Here is a 12661-nt window from a genome sequence, read left to right on the forward strand (position 1 = left end):
ACAAGCGCCGGACCTTCCACCAACTAATCAGACACCTTTGATCAGCCTCCCTCTCCCTCGCTGAAACCTCACGGATCCACCGAGCCAACAGAGGAGGACGCTCCTTCTCTCACCTGGGGGCCAAGGCTTGGACCAACCTCCCCCTGCACCTCAATACCGTTCCGCCCCTCCAGTTGTTCAGAAATCAACTAAAGACCTAGTTGTTTGAATGATCCAACTTCCACACAGTACTGTGGTCGGAGGCCCCTGACCCGGAGACCCGGTTCCCTGTCGCCGGTGTTTGCCGGTTCGGGGTCTTCGTTTGCGGTACCAGAGCTCGACCTATGGCCGTGATAAGTCCTCGGTCTCCCTCCGTTCCAGTCCGTCCCGAATTTACCGCTCCCCCGGGGGAACCGGTGCCTCTAGGGGACGCGAACATGGTCGCCTCTGAACAATATTCGGTGGGACGGATTGGGTCTGAACCGTCGATTCTGACTGTGCTGGCAGCACTCTGGGCACTACATTCCCATGTAGACTCATTCAGGAAAAGATAGCGGTTCCAATGGGACATGGGCAGGAAGGACCAGACCCTGATTCGTTCCAATATCCTGTTCGTTATATACAGCCCACAGAGGTCCCTGTAACGGCAGTGTGCCCTGTCCCACGCGAGGTGTCAGAGCTTCATGGTACTATGATGGCCGACGACCGTGCACTCGCTGCTTACTATGGATCTCCAAGCCCACCATCATTGCCTACTATGCTTGGATCGATTGGTGCTTTCCTTCCGGACGCACTAGATGGGAACTATCTCCGGAACGAAACAGTGTTTTTCCCCTCTCCGACACCTACACAACGATTGCAGGGACACCGTCATCGTGAGCTTTTGTCGATGTGGAACATTGTGGATGCCGACGGAGTTCCCAGTGACTTTACGGCTTTGCTTTGTCTCGGAGGGAACTTTATTGAACTGTTTCTGCACATTGACTGTCCTGCGGAGGCGATGGCCTGTCCAGAAGGGGCTTGCAAGACTGATCGGAAGGGTCAAGGTTGAGACTGATAGTTGGGGCTTGGCGCCATGGGTTTATTGTAGAGGGATTTGTCAGCATTGTACTTATGGGAGGTCGGGTGGTGTTTATTGTTTCCCCGGTTTCGTTTTAATATTGCTTCTTGATTTAGTCATGTGGTTCACTCTGGGGATCCGTGGTTCTGGCGGGGGGAGGGGGGACCGGGGGCCCGTACTGAGATGTCCTCCTCCACATTTACTTTTTGTAGTATTAGTTAGATGGGGCGACAGGCACACTGCTAGTTGGGGATAGGCGCAAGCCATATGCAGGGGTGCAGGGAGGGGGGTTGGGTGTTCGTCTAGTTAGTATTTGTAGTTTTTGTGTTTAAAATCCTTTATAATCCTGATATGGGTGGTCTCATTGCGCCGCGCATTAGTGTTTTGGGGTGGATGGGTTCTGGTGTAGGTATTGTTGCAGAACTCAGTCAGTGATGACGTAACATATGGTGTATTTGGGATGTGGCTGTAGCCTGGTATCGTTTCACTGCAATAACCTCCCCCCTCCCTCCTATTTTGGTCTGCTGCTCAATGTTTATCCTGTTTCCGGGGAGGTGGGATTTGGGGTGGGCATTTGTCTGGTTATCCTGAATGTAGTGCGGCCACATCCCTGGGGTAGCTGCTGCGTACGCGTTATTGATGGTTCTTCGTTCACGAGGCCCTGTATGTATACTGCTTATCCTACATTTCGCGTTGTAAATCACCTGCTATTTGTTTCTTTTTCTTTGAAAAATATATATAAAAAAAAAAAACTTCCACACAGTAGCCAACAGCTCCAGCACCTCGAGACCCTCATGGGTGATTTGCTGCACTCTACAAATGCTTGATTGATTGAACTCATATTTGCAAATGTCTGATTTTTGTAAGAATCAGGACACGTTCATCAATTGAGTTCTTGGCAGCAGAAGCTAACAGTTGAATTCCAATGTCGACAAGAATATTAATAGAGGTAAATAAACCTTACAGGTTCTTCTGTGAAGTTGAATGTTTTTCTTATTCAAAACTATAGACAATATTGCGTGGCTTGCTTTAGGAGTTATTATTTTTTTTTGCACAGTTTTATATAGCGCGAACTAGACCCAAACTGAATCAGGTATCAGAGCGCTTTACATAGCACCAGTTACGTTACATGAGGACACGCATTCCTTTTAGGCACGGGGAGATTAAGTGATTTGCCCAGAATCACAGGAGGTTTATTTTTTTTGGCGTCGTTACCGAGACTCGAACACAGATCCCCAGGTCCGAGGTCGAGCGCCCTAGCCGTTAGGCCAACTCCTCTCAATTGTACATTGAGTATAAAATAGTCCTTAAAGCCTGTATTTTGGAAGACCAGCAAGAGGTACTGCCAACTAAAATGGTCTAACATATTTTCGACAGCCGGTGATGACAGAGCAGACGGTACCGATACATAGTAATTTGAAGTAGGTCTATAGTACAGACCTTGTCAAGAGGGCAGTGGAGTTCAATACAGTTAATTTTGATGTCTTGAATTAAAAAGTGCCTCTTTATTAGGGGTATGCAAAGTTTATATTTCATATGTGTAGTCTGACGAAGTTAGAAACTTTCCCTTTGCAAGGCTATAGAATGTTCCCAACTGAGCGCGTGATAGGGACACCCACTCCAGAAAGTGAGTGACCTATAGTCCAAGTCACTAGAGCAGTAATGGTCGAAAACCTACAGTCCTTCGTAAATGAAATGCTTCTTCAGCCAATTTGAGAGTCAGATCTTCTGTGCCAGGGACTGGGTATGACCATTTCTTGCTTCCAAGAGGTGAATCCATACTAGAGATCCTTGCTAGATGTTTACAATGAATGCAAAATGTTAAGCTCCATCTCCCTGGTCTACAAACAGTCATACTCAATCGCTCAACTGGTACTAGGCAGATATAATACCCAAGCATTTCTGGTTCGGTCATAGACATAGTCCATTTAGGATGCTGTGAGTGAGGAATTTGAGAACTCTAAGGTGACAAAGTGGGTGTTGGTGTACTGTTAATTAAGCTGGTTATCACATTGTCTATCTTCCCTATCACAGTCCTTACTTCTTGAAGAAATCCCTCAGCAGTGCTCAGCTTTCCACCACCCCTTTGAGACTGCTGACATTTTACTCATTAAAACACAACACAATGTGGCTCCTGGAATCAAAAGACGGTGCAGCAACTTGAACTGTTAGCTGTGGATCTACACATTTAGGAGCTATGAAAACAAATCAGCTTCAAAAGACCTACAATGCATGATATGGAGCAAGATGGAACTATTACTCAAACTGACCCATAATCCCGTATGACTGAGCAAATCTGAGCAACGGTGAGAGGAACCAAGAAAACTAACTGATGGGTATGTACTCACTAAACAGAATCTATGATTCTAGAAGATCTCATACAAAATCAACCTACAAATAAGACCCTTTCATAAGGATAAAAGGGGATGAAAAGCAGGACAACTACAAACAGTTCAAAACACTTGAATGGTATTATCCGCAAAAGGTTATGTCCAAGTAGTCTACTTATCTTACTAAGTCAAAAGAAACCAAGCTTCCAGAAAGCCCTGATAGCACCTGTGTAAACCTGCCATAAAACACACACTCATAGTACACATCCAGGGCAGTTAGGATGTGATCATGATAATTGATGTTCAAAGATGAACGTATCAAACTCACTTGGTTAATAAGTGACACAGAGATTTCATTTCTTGATGTTCACATCAAGATCACTGAAAAAGGATTTAGTACCGACCTACATCGGAAAACAACTGATCGGAATAACACACTACACTTCACCAGTTTCCACCAGGGATCACTCAAGAAGCATTTGCCATTCTCCCAAATGCTACGCATTAGACGCATTGCATCAGAAGAGCAAACTTTCAATACCAAAATCCAGGAAATGCACAATTGTTTCTTAGACAGAGGGTACCCTGAAAAAATTCTCAAGGAAGCTCACAACCGAGTGGCAGGCACCACTAGACAAGAAAGCCTTTTCAAAAAACCCAAACAATCAGAAGAACGCATGGTTTTGGTATCTAAATTCTCCACGGCTAGCACAAAATACAAAAAAATCATCCTTAAACACTGGCCGATTTTACAAATGGAACCTGACTTTCGGGACATTTTTCAAACTCCTCCACTGTTTGCTTACACCCGTAGTAAGAACATAAAGGAAATCCTCACAAAACCAATACCCAACATCAAAATCCATAAAGGAACACAGCCATGCTTAAATTGTAACAATTGCAACTGTGTAATCAAGGGCAACACCATCAGACACCCAATGAAAGGCAATCCCATTAAACTACAAGTTAGTGCCACATGTGACTCCAAGAACCTGATCTATGCGTTGAAATGCCCTTGCGGCAAAATGTACGTCGGTAAGACTGAGAGAAAAATCAAAACACGTATGAACGAGCATAAATCCAACATTCGCACAAAACAGGAGCAATCTAATGTTGCTATGCATTTTCATGAGTTTCATCATACCGTTGCACAACTTCAATTTATTGTACTAGAACTCATTATTCCCACAGAAGGCATTGACAATCGCAAGCTACTACTCAAAAGAGAACTCGAATGGATTTATCGTTTACAGACACTCAAACCACATGGACTCAATGATTGTGTCGAATATAGTTGTTATTTATAACTATCATATGGCAATTGTGTACCTCATTGCTCTTTATTCTCCCCTCTTTATTCTCCCTTCCAGCCCTGAGCACTCACCCTTCATTCACCATTCCACACCATTCCAAGATGGCCCCCATACTACGACCTAGTCCTTTTCTTTATTTCCACTTTTTTTACAGATCATGCTAGTCCTTTTTTCATTTTTGTTACACCTCATTTCCACATTTAACCCCCCTTTACACACGAACGTTAATTAAACTGGGACCTCTAGACCCACGGACTGGAGCGGCGAGTCTCTTCGCTACTCCCCTGAAGTAAGTTCTTTGTCGACCCGTTGGGCCGCTTGACACTTAGCGTTTTTTCGTGCACTTTCCTCACCCCCGCGTTAAACTCCCAACACCCCTTTTCACTTTTTTACCCCAACCCCGCCCAACCCTCCGTTATTCCGACCTGATTCACTATTCACATCCTTCTACGTAACGTTTGTATAATCACTTATTTGATCGGCACTTAATATTAATTCTGCATTTCATTTACCCGGTTCCCACCCTAACACGGGCTCGTCTTTCCCTTTCAGCTCTCCTTGATAAAGGGCGTCTCGCCCGAAATGCATTGGAGTTCGTATTTACCAGTGATCATGTATGCATCGAATGACCTTCATTGATATGATGTGAATATCAGTGAGAATCTTGATATAACTATTATGGAATAATAAACTTTTCAACCTTCTAAAAGAACTTTGGAATCAATTTGTTTGACCCCTCATGGAGTGCCTCATTGGGGGATGTACTTGCATATCTATGCGTACACCACATGTTCTTCTAATTGCTTTAAAGCCACATGAACACTGTCATTCAGGAGGAAATTTTCATATTCAAACTCAACAAAGGCGGCAGGGAATACAAGCAAAATTTTGCAGTTAAAAGAGAAATGGATGTGCGCCAGCTACAGCAAGGCCCTTAAATGTTTAGGAGGAAGGTAAACCAGAAGATTCAAGTGAAAAGGTAAATGCAAGCGGTTACATTTCAAGATCTCTCCTACCAGAGAGCTCCCAGCTGTCTGAAGGTAAAAGCTTCTAGGGCACCATTATGAAAATTTACAGTGGGCTTAGAGGCCGCCAATTACTTACCATTGGTTGACTTTTTTGTTACTCTCATTTGCTTGCTTCTTATTTGATGGCTGCCTTCCTCTTCTTGTGATTTTCCCTACTCCCAAGCATAACGTCTTTACCATCCTTTTTCCTTATGACTTTTATTCTTTCCCTGCTCACATCAAGGAACTACATTTTTCTTTTTCTTTCAGCACTTCACTTTTTTCTAGATCTCACACTTATTCTTTTTATCTCTTTCCACCCCTGAAACACAGCCCACTCCCAGCCCACTCATTCCTACTCCTCAACCATTCCTAGCTTTTCTTTTATTAAATTATGTTTTGTACCTCCTGAGGGCCCGCCTCAAGTGCTATTGATGCCCCCACCCCGTTGCTTCCCCTCAACCCACTTCTTCATTGTTCTCCAAACACTTTCTGGATCTTTCACACTTTAAAAAAAACAAAAAACTATTTCTATTTTTTTTAATGCCCGCTCTGCCTTGCAGGAAGCGCTTTTACACTATTCTTTTATTACGTTTACTGATCGATTCAAGTGATGTCCCTCATGTTGGATTGGTAAATAATTAAAAGAAAACTATGCCCATGTCATTGCACTGGCACACGCATGCGTGGTTATGCATACCAGTGCACAACAAATGGAATGTTTTGAAAGAAAACTTGACCGATTGACGGGGCGTAGCTTCGTAGGGGGTGAGGTGTCACACACCCCTAATACATTTATTTTCTGGTAAATAGTTGGGTGAGGTGTCTGTCGGATCTCATTGGGAATTTTAACATATACACAAACAAAAAAACACACACAGCACTCCCTGTCTCTGTTTTGACAGTCTTAAAAAATTTTGATATGTTTTCAAAAATGAGTTTTTCCTCACTTAGTACCCCACCAGTCTGCATTCCTCACCCTATCCACTGTCCCTTAAGCCCCTTTCATGCTCCCTGCCCACGTATAATGTATTTTAACATTAAATGCCAGCGTGATTGTTGGAAAATTGGAAGCCACCCCCCATGTTGGAAAATTTGAACGCCCCTCCCTCCCCCCATCTTACTGACCAAGTTAAAGGAAAATAATTTGTGTCGCATTTATCTTATGCTGTTGCAACATAGTATAAGGACTTCCATTTATATTGAATTATTTGCAGGCGCCAAGCCAAACAGTGATTATAGAGTGGTTTGTATTACAGTGAAGAGAAGCTTGTGTGACATTGTTGCTATAAAAAAACCTGTGATTTCTTTTTTATTCTTTGCAGTTTCTTTTGTAATTACACGAGCAATGATGGTTGTGCAAAGCGTGTTTTGCATTGTCGCCCTCCCCATTCTGATCATAGGAATGAAATGCACAACGTTTGTCAAGAAGAAATGCCACAAATCTAGATTTTCAATTTCGGCGGCGATCCTGTTTCTTCTCGGAGGTATGGAAGCTTATCGCCGAAGACATTTTTAATGTCACTACTTTACTTAAACTACCAAGTTTAACTAGGCCTATACAATGTATATTTGTTGTATAACTGCTTCAATTGTGCCATCCTGCACCTATTGCTCTTGTCATGGCTGTAATATCCGGTTAATGACATTAAACTGCACATTGTGAATGTCATTTGCTCCTCAAACTGCGGAGGAGCTGATTCATTAAAAAACATATTTTAATCGATGCGTTTTGTAAATTACGTTATTTTTCGTGTGTACTGGGGCCAAGCAAAAGTTCCTTTATACGACTCTTGTTATTATGGAAATACGCGACTTCCAGTCCCCGAGGGTTATTCCACTGCGAGTCATTTTCGGTGATGGGAGATTAATTAGAAAGTGCCTTGTGAAATTGTGCGTCAGGGTTTCAAGATATTTTTGCTCGAATCGGTCTCTTGCCGATCTTATCTTATCTTATCTTAAGGGGGACTTATATAGCGCTCTGTCACCGTAGGTTTCCTGGCGCTGGGTGGTGCTGAGAGATGTGGAGGAGGGGAGCTAGCCAGACTGTGTGAAGAGATAGGTTTTAAGACATTTTCTAAATTCCAGCAGAGACAAGGAAGATTTGAGCAATAACGGCAGCTGGTTCCAAAGTTTGGGGGCTAGATGGGCAAATCTGCAGCCACCATATTTTTTAAGTTTGATTGGAACTGCAGTCAGAAGTTGACGATGGGAGGACCGTAAGTTATGTGCTGGACGGTAAGGAGTCACTAGAGATCTTAGGAAGGCGGGAGACGTACCAGTCACAGCTTTGTAGGTCAGGCAGCCGATCTTAAACGCAGCTCTCTGTTCGACCGGCAGCCAGTGGAGTTTGCGAAGCAATGGTTTTGCAGACTGCCATTTCGGGATCTTATAGGCTAGTCGGGCCGCCTGGTTCTGCACAATTTGCAGCCTATGAAGCAGATATTTCGGTAGGCCATGGTACAGGGAGTTGGAGAAGTCCAGGCGGGAGAGCACTAGGGCGATCAGAACTTGTATCAAGGCTTCAGGCGATAGGAGGTGGGAAACTTTCCTGATTCTCCGAAGCTGAAACATACAGGAGGATACGACTGTACCAACCTAAGGCTTGAGGGAGAGCTCAGGATCGATAATAATCCCCAGGCTCTTTGTCGACTTAGCCGGAATGGGCGGGGAACCCAACTCTATAGGCCAGAACTGTGGGCCCCAATGGGTGGAGCTGCTGCCCGGGAGAATTAGCTCTGTCTTCCCTGGGTTCAGCTTAAGCTGATTGAGGTTCATCCATTGCTGGATATGTAACATGACCGCCTGACAGTTGAGAGCTGCGTTAGAAGTGTTGAGAGGAAAAATGATTTGCAGGTCGTCTGCGTAATTGAAGACGGTGATGTCCCAGCTCTTCAAGGAGTGGATGAGTGGGCGAAGATAAAGATTAAAAAGCAGGGGAGACAGAGAGGAACCCTGAGGCACTCCACAGGTGAATAGTTCCCGGGTGGCTGTGAAAGGACCCAAGTGGACAGCCTGGGTTCTGCCTGTCAAGAAGGATTGAATCCAGTCCAGGGCCGAAACCCGGATGCCGGCTTGCTCGACACGGTGGAGGAGGATGTTATGGTCCACCGTGTCGAACGCTGCCGACAGGTCCAGAAGGATCAGAGCCTGAGGAGACCCTCTATCGGCATTGCTCCTGAGAGAGTCCATAACCGCCAGGATCACAGCCTCAGTAGAATGGGCAGGTCTGAAGCCGGCTTGGTTAGGCTCGAGGTGGCCGGAGGACTCGATGAACTGAGAGAGGCAGCTGGTGACATGTGCCTCCAAGATCTTAGAGAGATAAGGCAGGAGAGAAATAGGCCGGAAATTGGCAAGGTCCTCTGGATCAGCTCCAGGTTTTTTTAGCAATGGTACCAAGGCAGCCTCCTTAAAGGAGTTGGGTACAATGCCGGCCTCAAGAGAGGTGTTTAGTAGAGGCAAGATGCAGTTCGGCAGGGCCACGCAGATGTCCCTGAAAACAGAAGGAGGGCAACAATCATTGGGGGAGCCAGATTTGACTCGAGAGGCGAGTTTGGCAAGGGAGGAAGAATCGAGGAAGGGAAAGTGTAACAGTGAAGATGGGTTTCCAATGGAAGGGGCAAGTGGAGCGGCAGGAGGGGCAGGGGGAATAGTGTTCTTGATCTTGATGATCTTCTCAGTAAAAAAGCTATTTAAAGCATCACAGGATTGTTGGGTGGGGACCTGGGAAGGGAGGGTTCTGGCGTCAGACGTCAGCTCGCCCATGATTCTGAATATTTCCTTGGACTTGTTGGGGGCAGCGGAGATTCTGTCGGAGAAGTATGAGGATTTGGCAGCTATAATAGCACTTTTGTATATTTTTCGTGCCTCGACGTAAGCTACTCTGTGGGGTGGTGAGTGGGAGCGTCTCCACCTGCATTCCATCTGGCGCAGTTTAAGTTGCTGGGATTTCAGGGAGGTATTGAACCACCTGTGTGACTTGCTGTGGCGAGAACGGGGAAATTTGGAAAGAGGGGCGAAAAGATCACTAGCTTTGGTGATCCAGCTGGAAAATCATCTTCCAAGACCTGGACTGTCGCGTTGCGACGCAATGGAGGTTGAGTGTCAGCCAGGGAGGACAGAAAACCTTTCGAATCAAGGGTGCCCCATTTGCGAGCAACCCCACCTGCTACGGCAGGAGCTTTGACACGACCCCTGACTGTGATCACCGTGTCGATTAAATGATGGTCCGACCAAATACAGGGGGTGACCACAGGACAGGAGAGAGTGAGGTTGTAGGTCCAGATGTGGTCTAATATGTGACCCCTAGCATGAGTGGGGGAAGAGACATGTTGGTGCATGTTGAAGTTAGAGAGGACTTTGAACAGCTCCGCAGCGTGGGGGCTAGCAGCGCTGTCATCGTACCAATAGTTAAAATCGCCAAAGATAGCGAGTCGGGCGGATGAGGTGATCAGATTGGCTAATTGTTCACTAAAGGTGGCAGGGAACAAAGGCATGGAGGACGGGGGACGATAGAGGACAATGAGAGTAAGGGCTCCCTCTCCTGTTTCAAGACTGATGATAGGATTATCTACATCGGCAAGAGTGAAGGAGGATGTAGAGATGAATTTGAGCTCCTTACGTATCACAGCTGCCACCCCACCACCGGCACGGCCGGGGGGACGATTCATGTTAAACATATAGTAGTCAGGGGGTAGGGCCGCCAGGATATCGGGGAGAGAATCATCAGTTAACCAAGTTTCGGTGATTAAAAGAATATCAGGGGTCTCATTGGTGAGTAAAATAAAAAGGTCAGCATGATGTTTTACGAAAGATCGTGTATTTAAATATAATACACGTATGCGTGAGTCTTGATTATCCGTACAGACTAGGGGATGGGCGATAGGGTAAGGAGGGGAGACTGTGCGCGCGATGCCCAGTGCGGAGATACGATCCAGGCAGGCAGGGGGTAGATGACAGTGCTCGGGTTGTAGATTTCTCAGGGCACAGGGAGAGTATGGAACAGAGGTGACAGAGTCCCTGAGCCCTGGGCCCGGTCGGCCGCGGACGGGCGCAGACGGGCAGGACTCTGGCACGACTCCGGCGGGAGTCAGGCGCGCCCACACAGCGCGTCCGCTGCACGGAGGAGTAGACATCCCCTTTTATGCTCAACTAGAGCGCTGTAGAACCCACCCACACACAAGATGGCCGCCGCATTTCTGTGCCCGGGACCAACTCCACAACGTCAATACTCGGCTGGGAGTGGCCCAGGGCAGCGGGAAAGAGGGGGGATGGAGTCAGAGAGTCAAGCTTCTTAAGATCAAGCTATTTAGACAAAATTACGAGTGAGTAATAAAAACGCAGATTTTTGCAGTTATTTTGCCGATATCGCAAGTGACTTTTGTGTGTGGGTATAGAGTGAAAAGTCACTAGAAATCTGAGCGAAATGTCCTGCGCGTAATACACATTTTTTTGTGTGTGAAAATTATGCATATACGTTTCATAAAAATGTTACTATTTATTCTACTGCTAGATACCGTTGGGAGAGGCTAATCTTGGTGGTAGGAAAGGGGATCTACTGTCATTTTTTCAGTGTACTTTCCAGTCAGCCTGCCAATTCTCCTCTAGATTCTGCACTTCCTCCTGCGATCAGTATAGCAGTGTTCATACAGGAAAGATCTCAGTTTATGTATTGAGCATACCTAGACTCATACATCACTGTGGAAGACAAGCCTACATGAATATGTAACATGCTTCTTGTTCCACGCCCCATACATATTACCCTTATCACACACACTATTTACAATTGCGTGTAACAAGTATATTTGTCAAGTAATTGCATTAAAAAAACCACTAAAACAAATAGATGTCAGTCTTAAACAAATCCATCCCTTCGCATGGCTTCAAATGCACACCCTACCAAATTCCTACTAAATATTTAGCATAGTAGCAAATTAGCTGCACAATCCATTGTACATTATCCAATATGTCATCTTTCGACTGCAAAGAATCTATTTATGTCCACTAAGGGAAACAAATCTAAAATGATTGCAGTCCATAGCACCAACTGCATTAGGGAAACACGCAATTGCCTGAAAGGCAGCTTTCACCCTTCACAACTCTGGGGCTTTGTACAAGGAACTGATGCGGCGCTGCGGCAAATTTTGCAGCGTTGCACCATTTCCAAAATGCAGGGATGTGCCGTATTTACAAGAATACAGTGCAGCCTTGTGTTTCCCCCTGCACTGGCGCTAATTTCAGCTGCCTAGCGCCAATGCGGGCACCCTTGCACCATAGTGCAAGGGTGCCTGCATTGTGGGAAATAAATGTTTATGTGCAGGAAGGTGTCCCATCCTCGCCTACAGGCCCCCGTCCACCTCCTACCCTTCACCGACGCCATCATAGACCTCATTGCACCCCAGGCTATTGCATCCTACTCTGAGACCTCAATATCCACTTCGACAATCCCAGTAACCAGAACACCACATCCCTACTGGAGAATCTCAACAACATCGGACTCAAGCAGCTAGTCACCACACCGACCCAAATAGACACGTGTTCAACCCGTTTTCTCAGCCAGTGGGAACTTCATCTACAGCCACACCACCGAACTCCTCTGGCCCGAACACCACTGCATACATCTCGCCTTCACTGCACACCACCGCCCTCATTGGCCCACCGGTGGAGCTGGAGCAAGGCCACTAAAGAACATCTTGTTGACTTCCTCAGCACGACCACTCCGCCAACACCAACAGACCCCAACCACGCAGCGTGCAACCTTCACCGATGGATCTTCAACTGCGCCAACACTCTGGCACCCCTCAAGAAGACCTCAGGCAAGCAACACTCCAAGAAAGCCTGCGGGTTCACTTCCGCCCTCCATGAGTCCAGACCCACCTGCAGACGACTAGAGAAGAGATGGAGGAAAAACATAACCCTGGAAACACATGCAACCTTCAAATCCGACCGTCCATGACAGATTCCACACCAACG

General features: G+C 46.1%; 1 protein-coding gene across 1 annotated transcript in view; it reads left to right on the forward strand.

Moving 5' to 3' along the window:
- The window catches only part of LOC144752533 (claudin-16-like), a 175527-nt gene that overhangs the window by 88675 nt on the left and 74191 nt on the right, over positions 1-12661 (forward strand). The window contains exon 3 of the mRNA XM_078640430.1: positions 7015-7176. Within this exon, the coding sequence (XP_078496556.1) occupies positions 7015-7176 (162 nt within the window). The remainder of the gene's footprint in view (positions 1-7014; positions 7177-12661) is intronic.

The sequence above is a fragment of the Lissotriton helveticus genome, chromosome 5_1 (assembly GCF_964261635.1).
Source record: "Lissotriton helveticus chromosome 5_1, aLisHel1.1, whole genome shotgun sequence".
Lineage (NCBI taxonomy): Eukaryota > Metazoa > Chordata > Amphibia > Caudata > Salamandridae > Lissotriton > Lissotriton helveticus.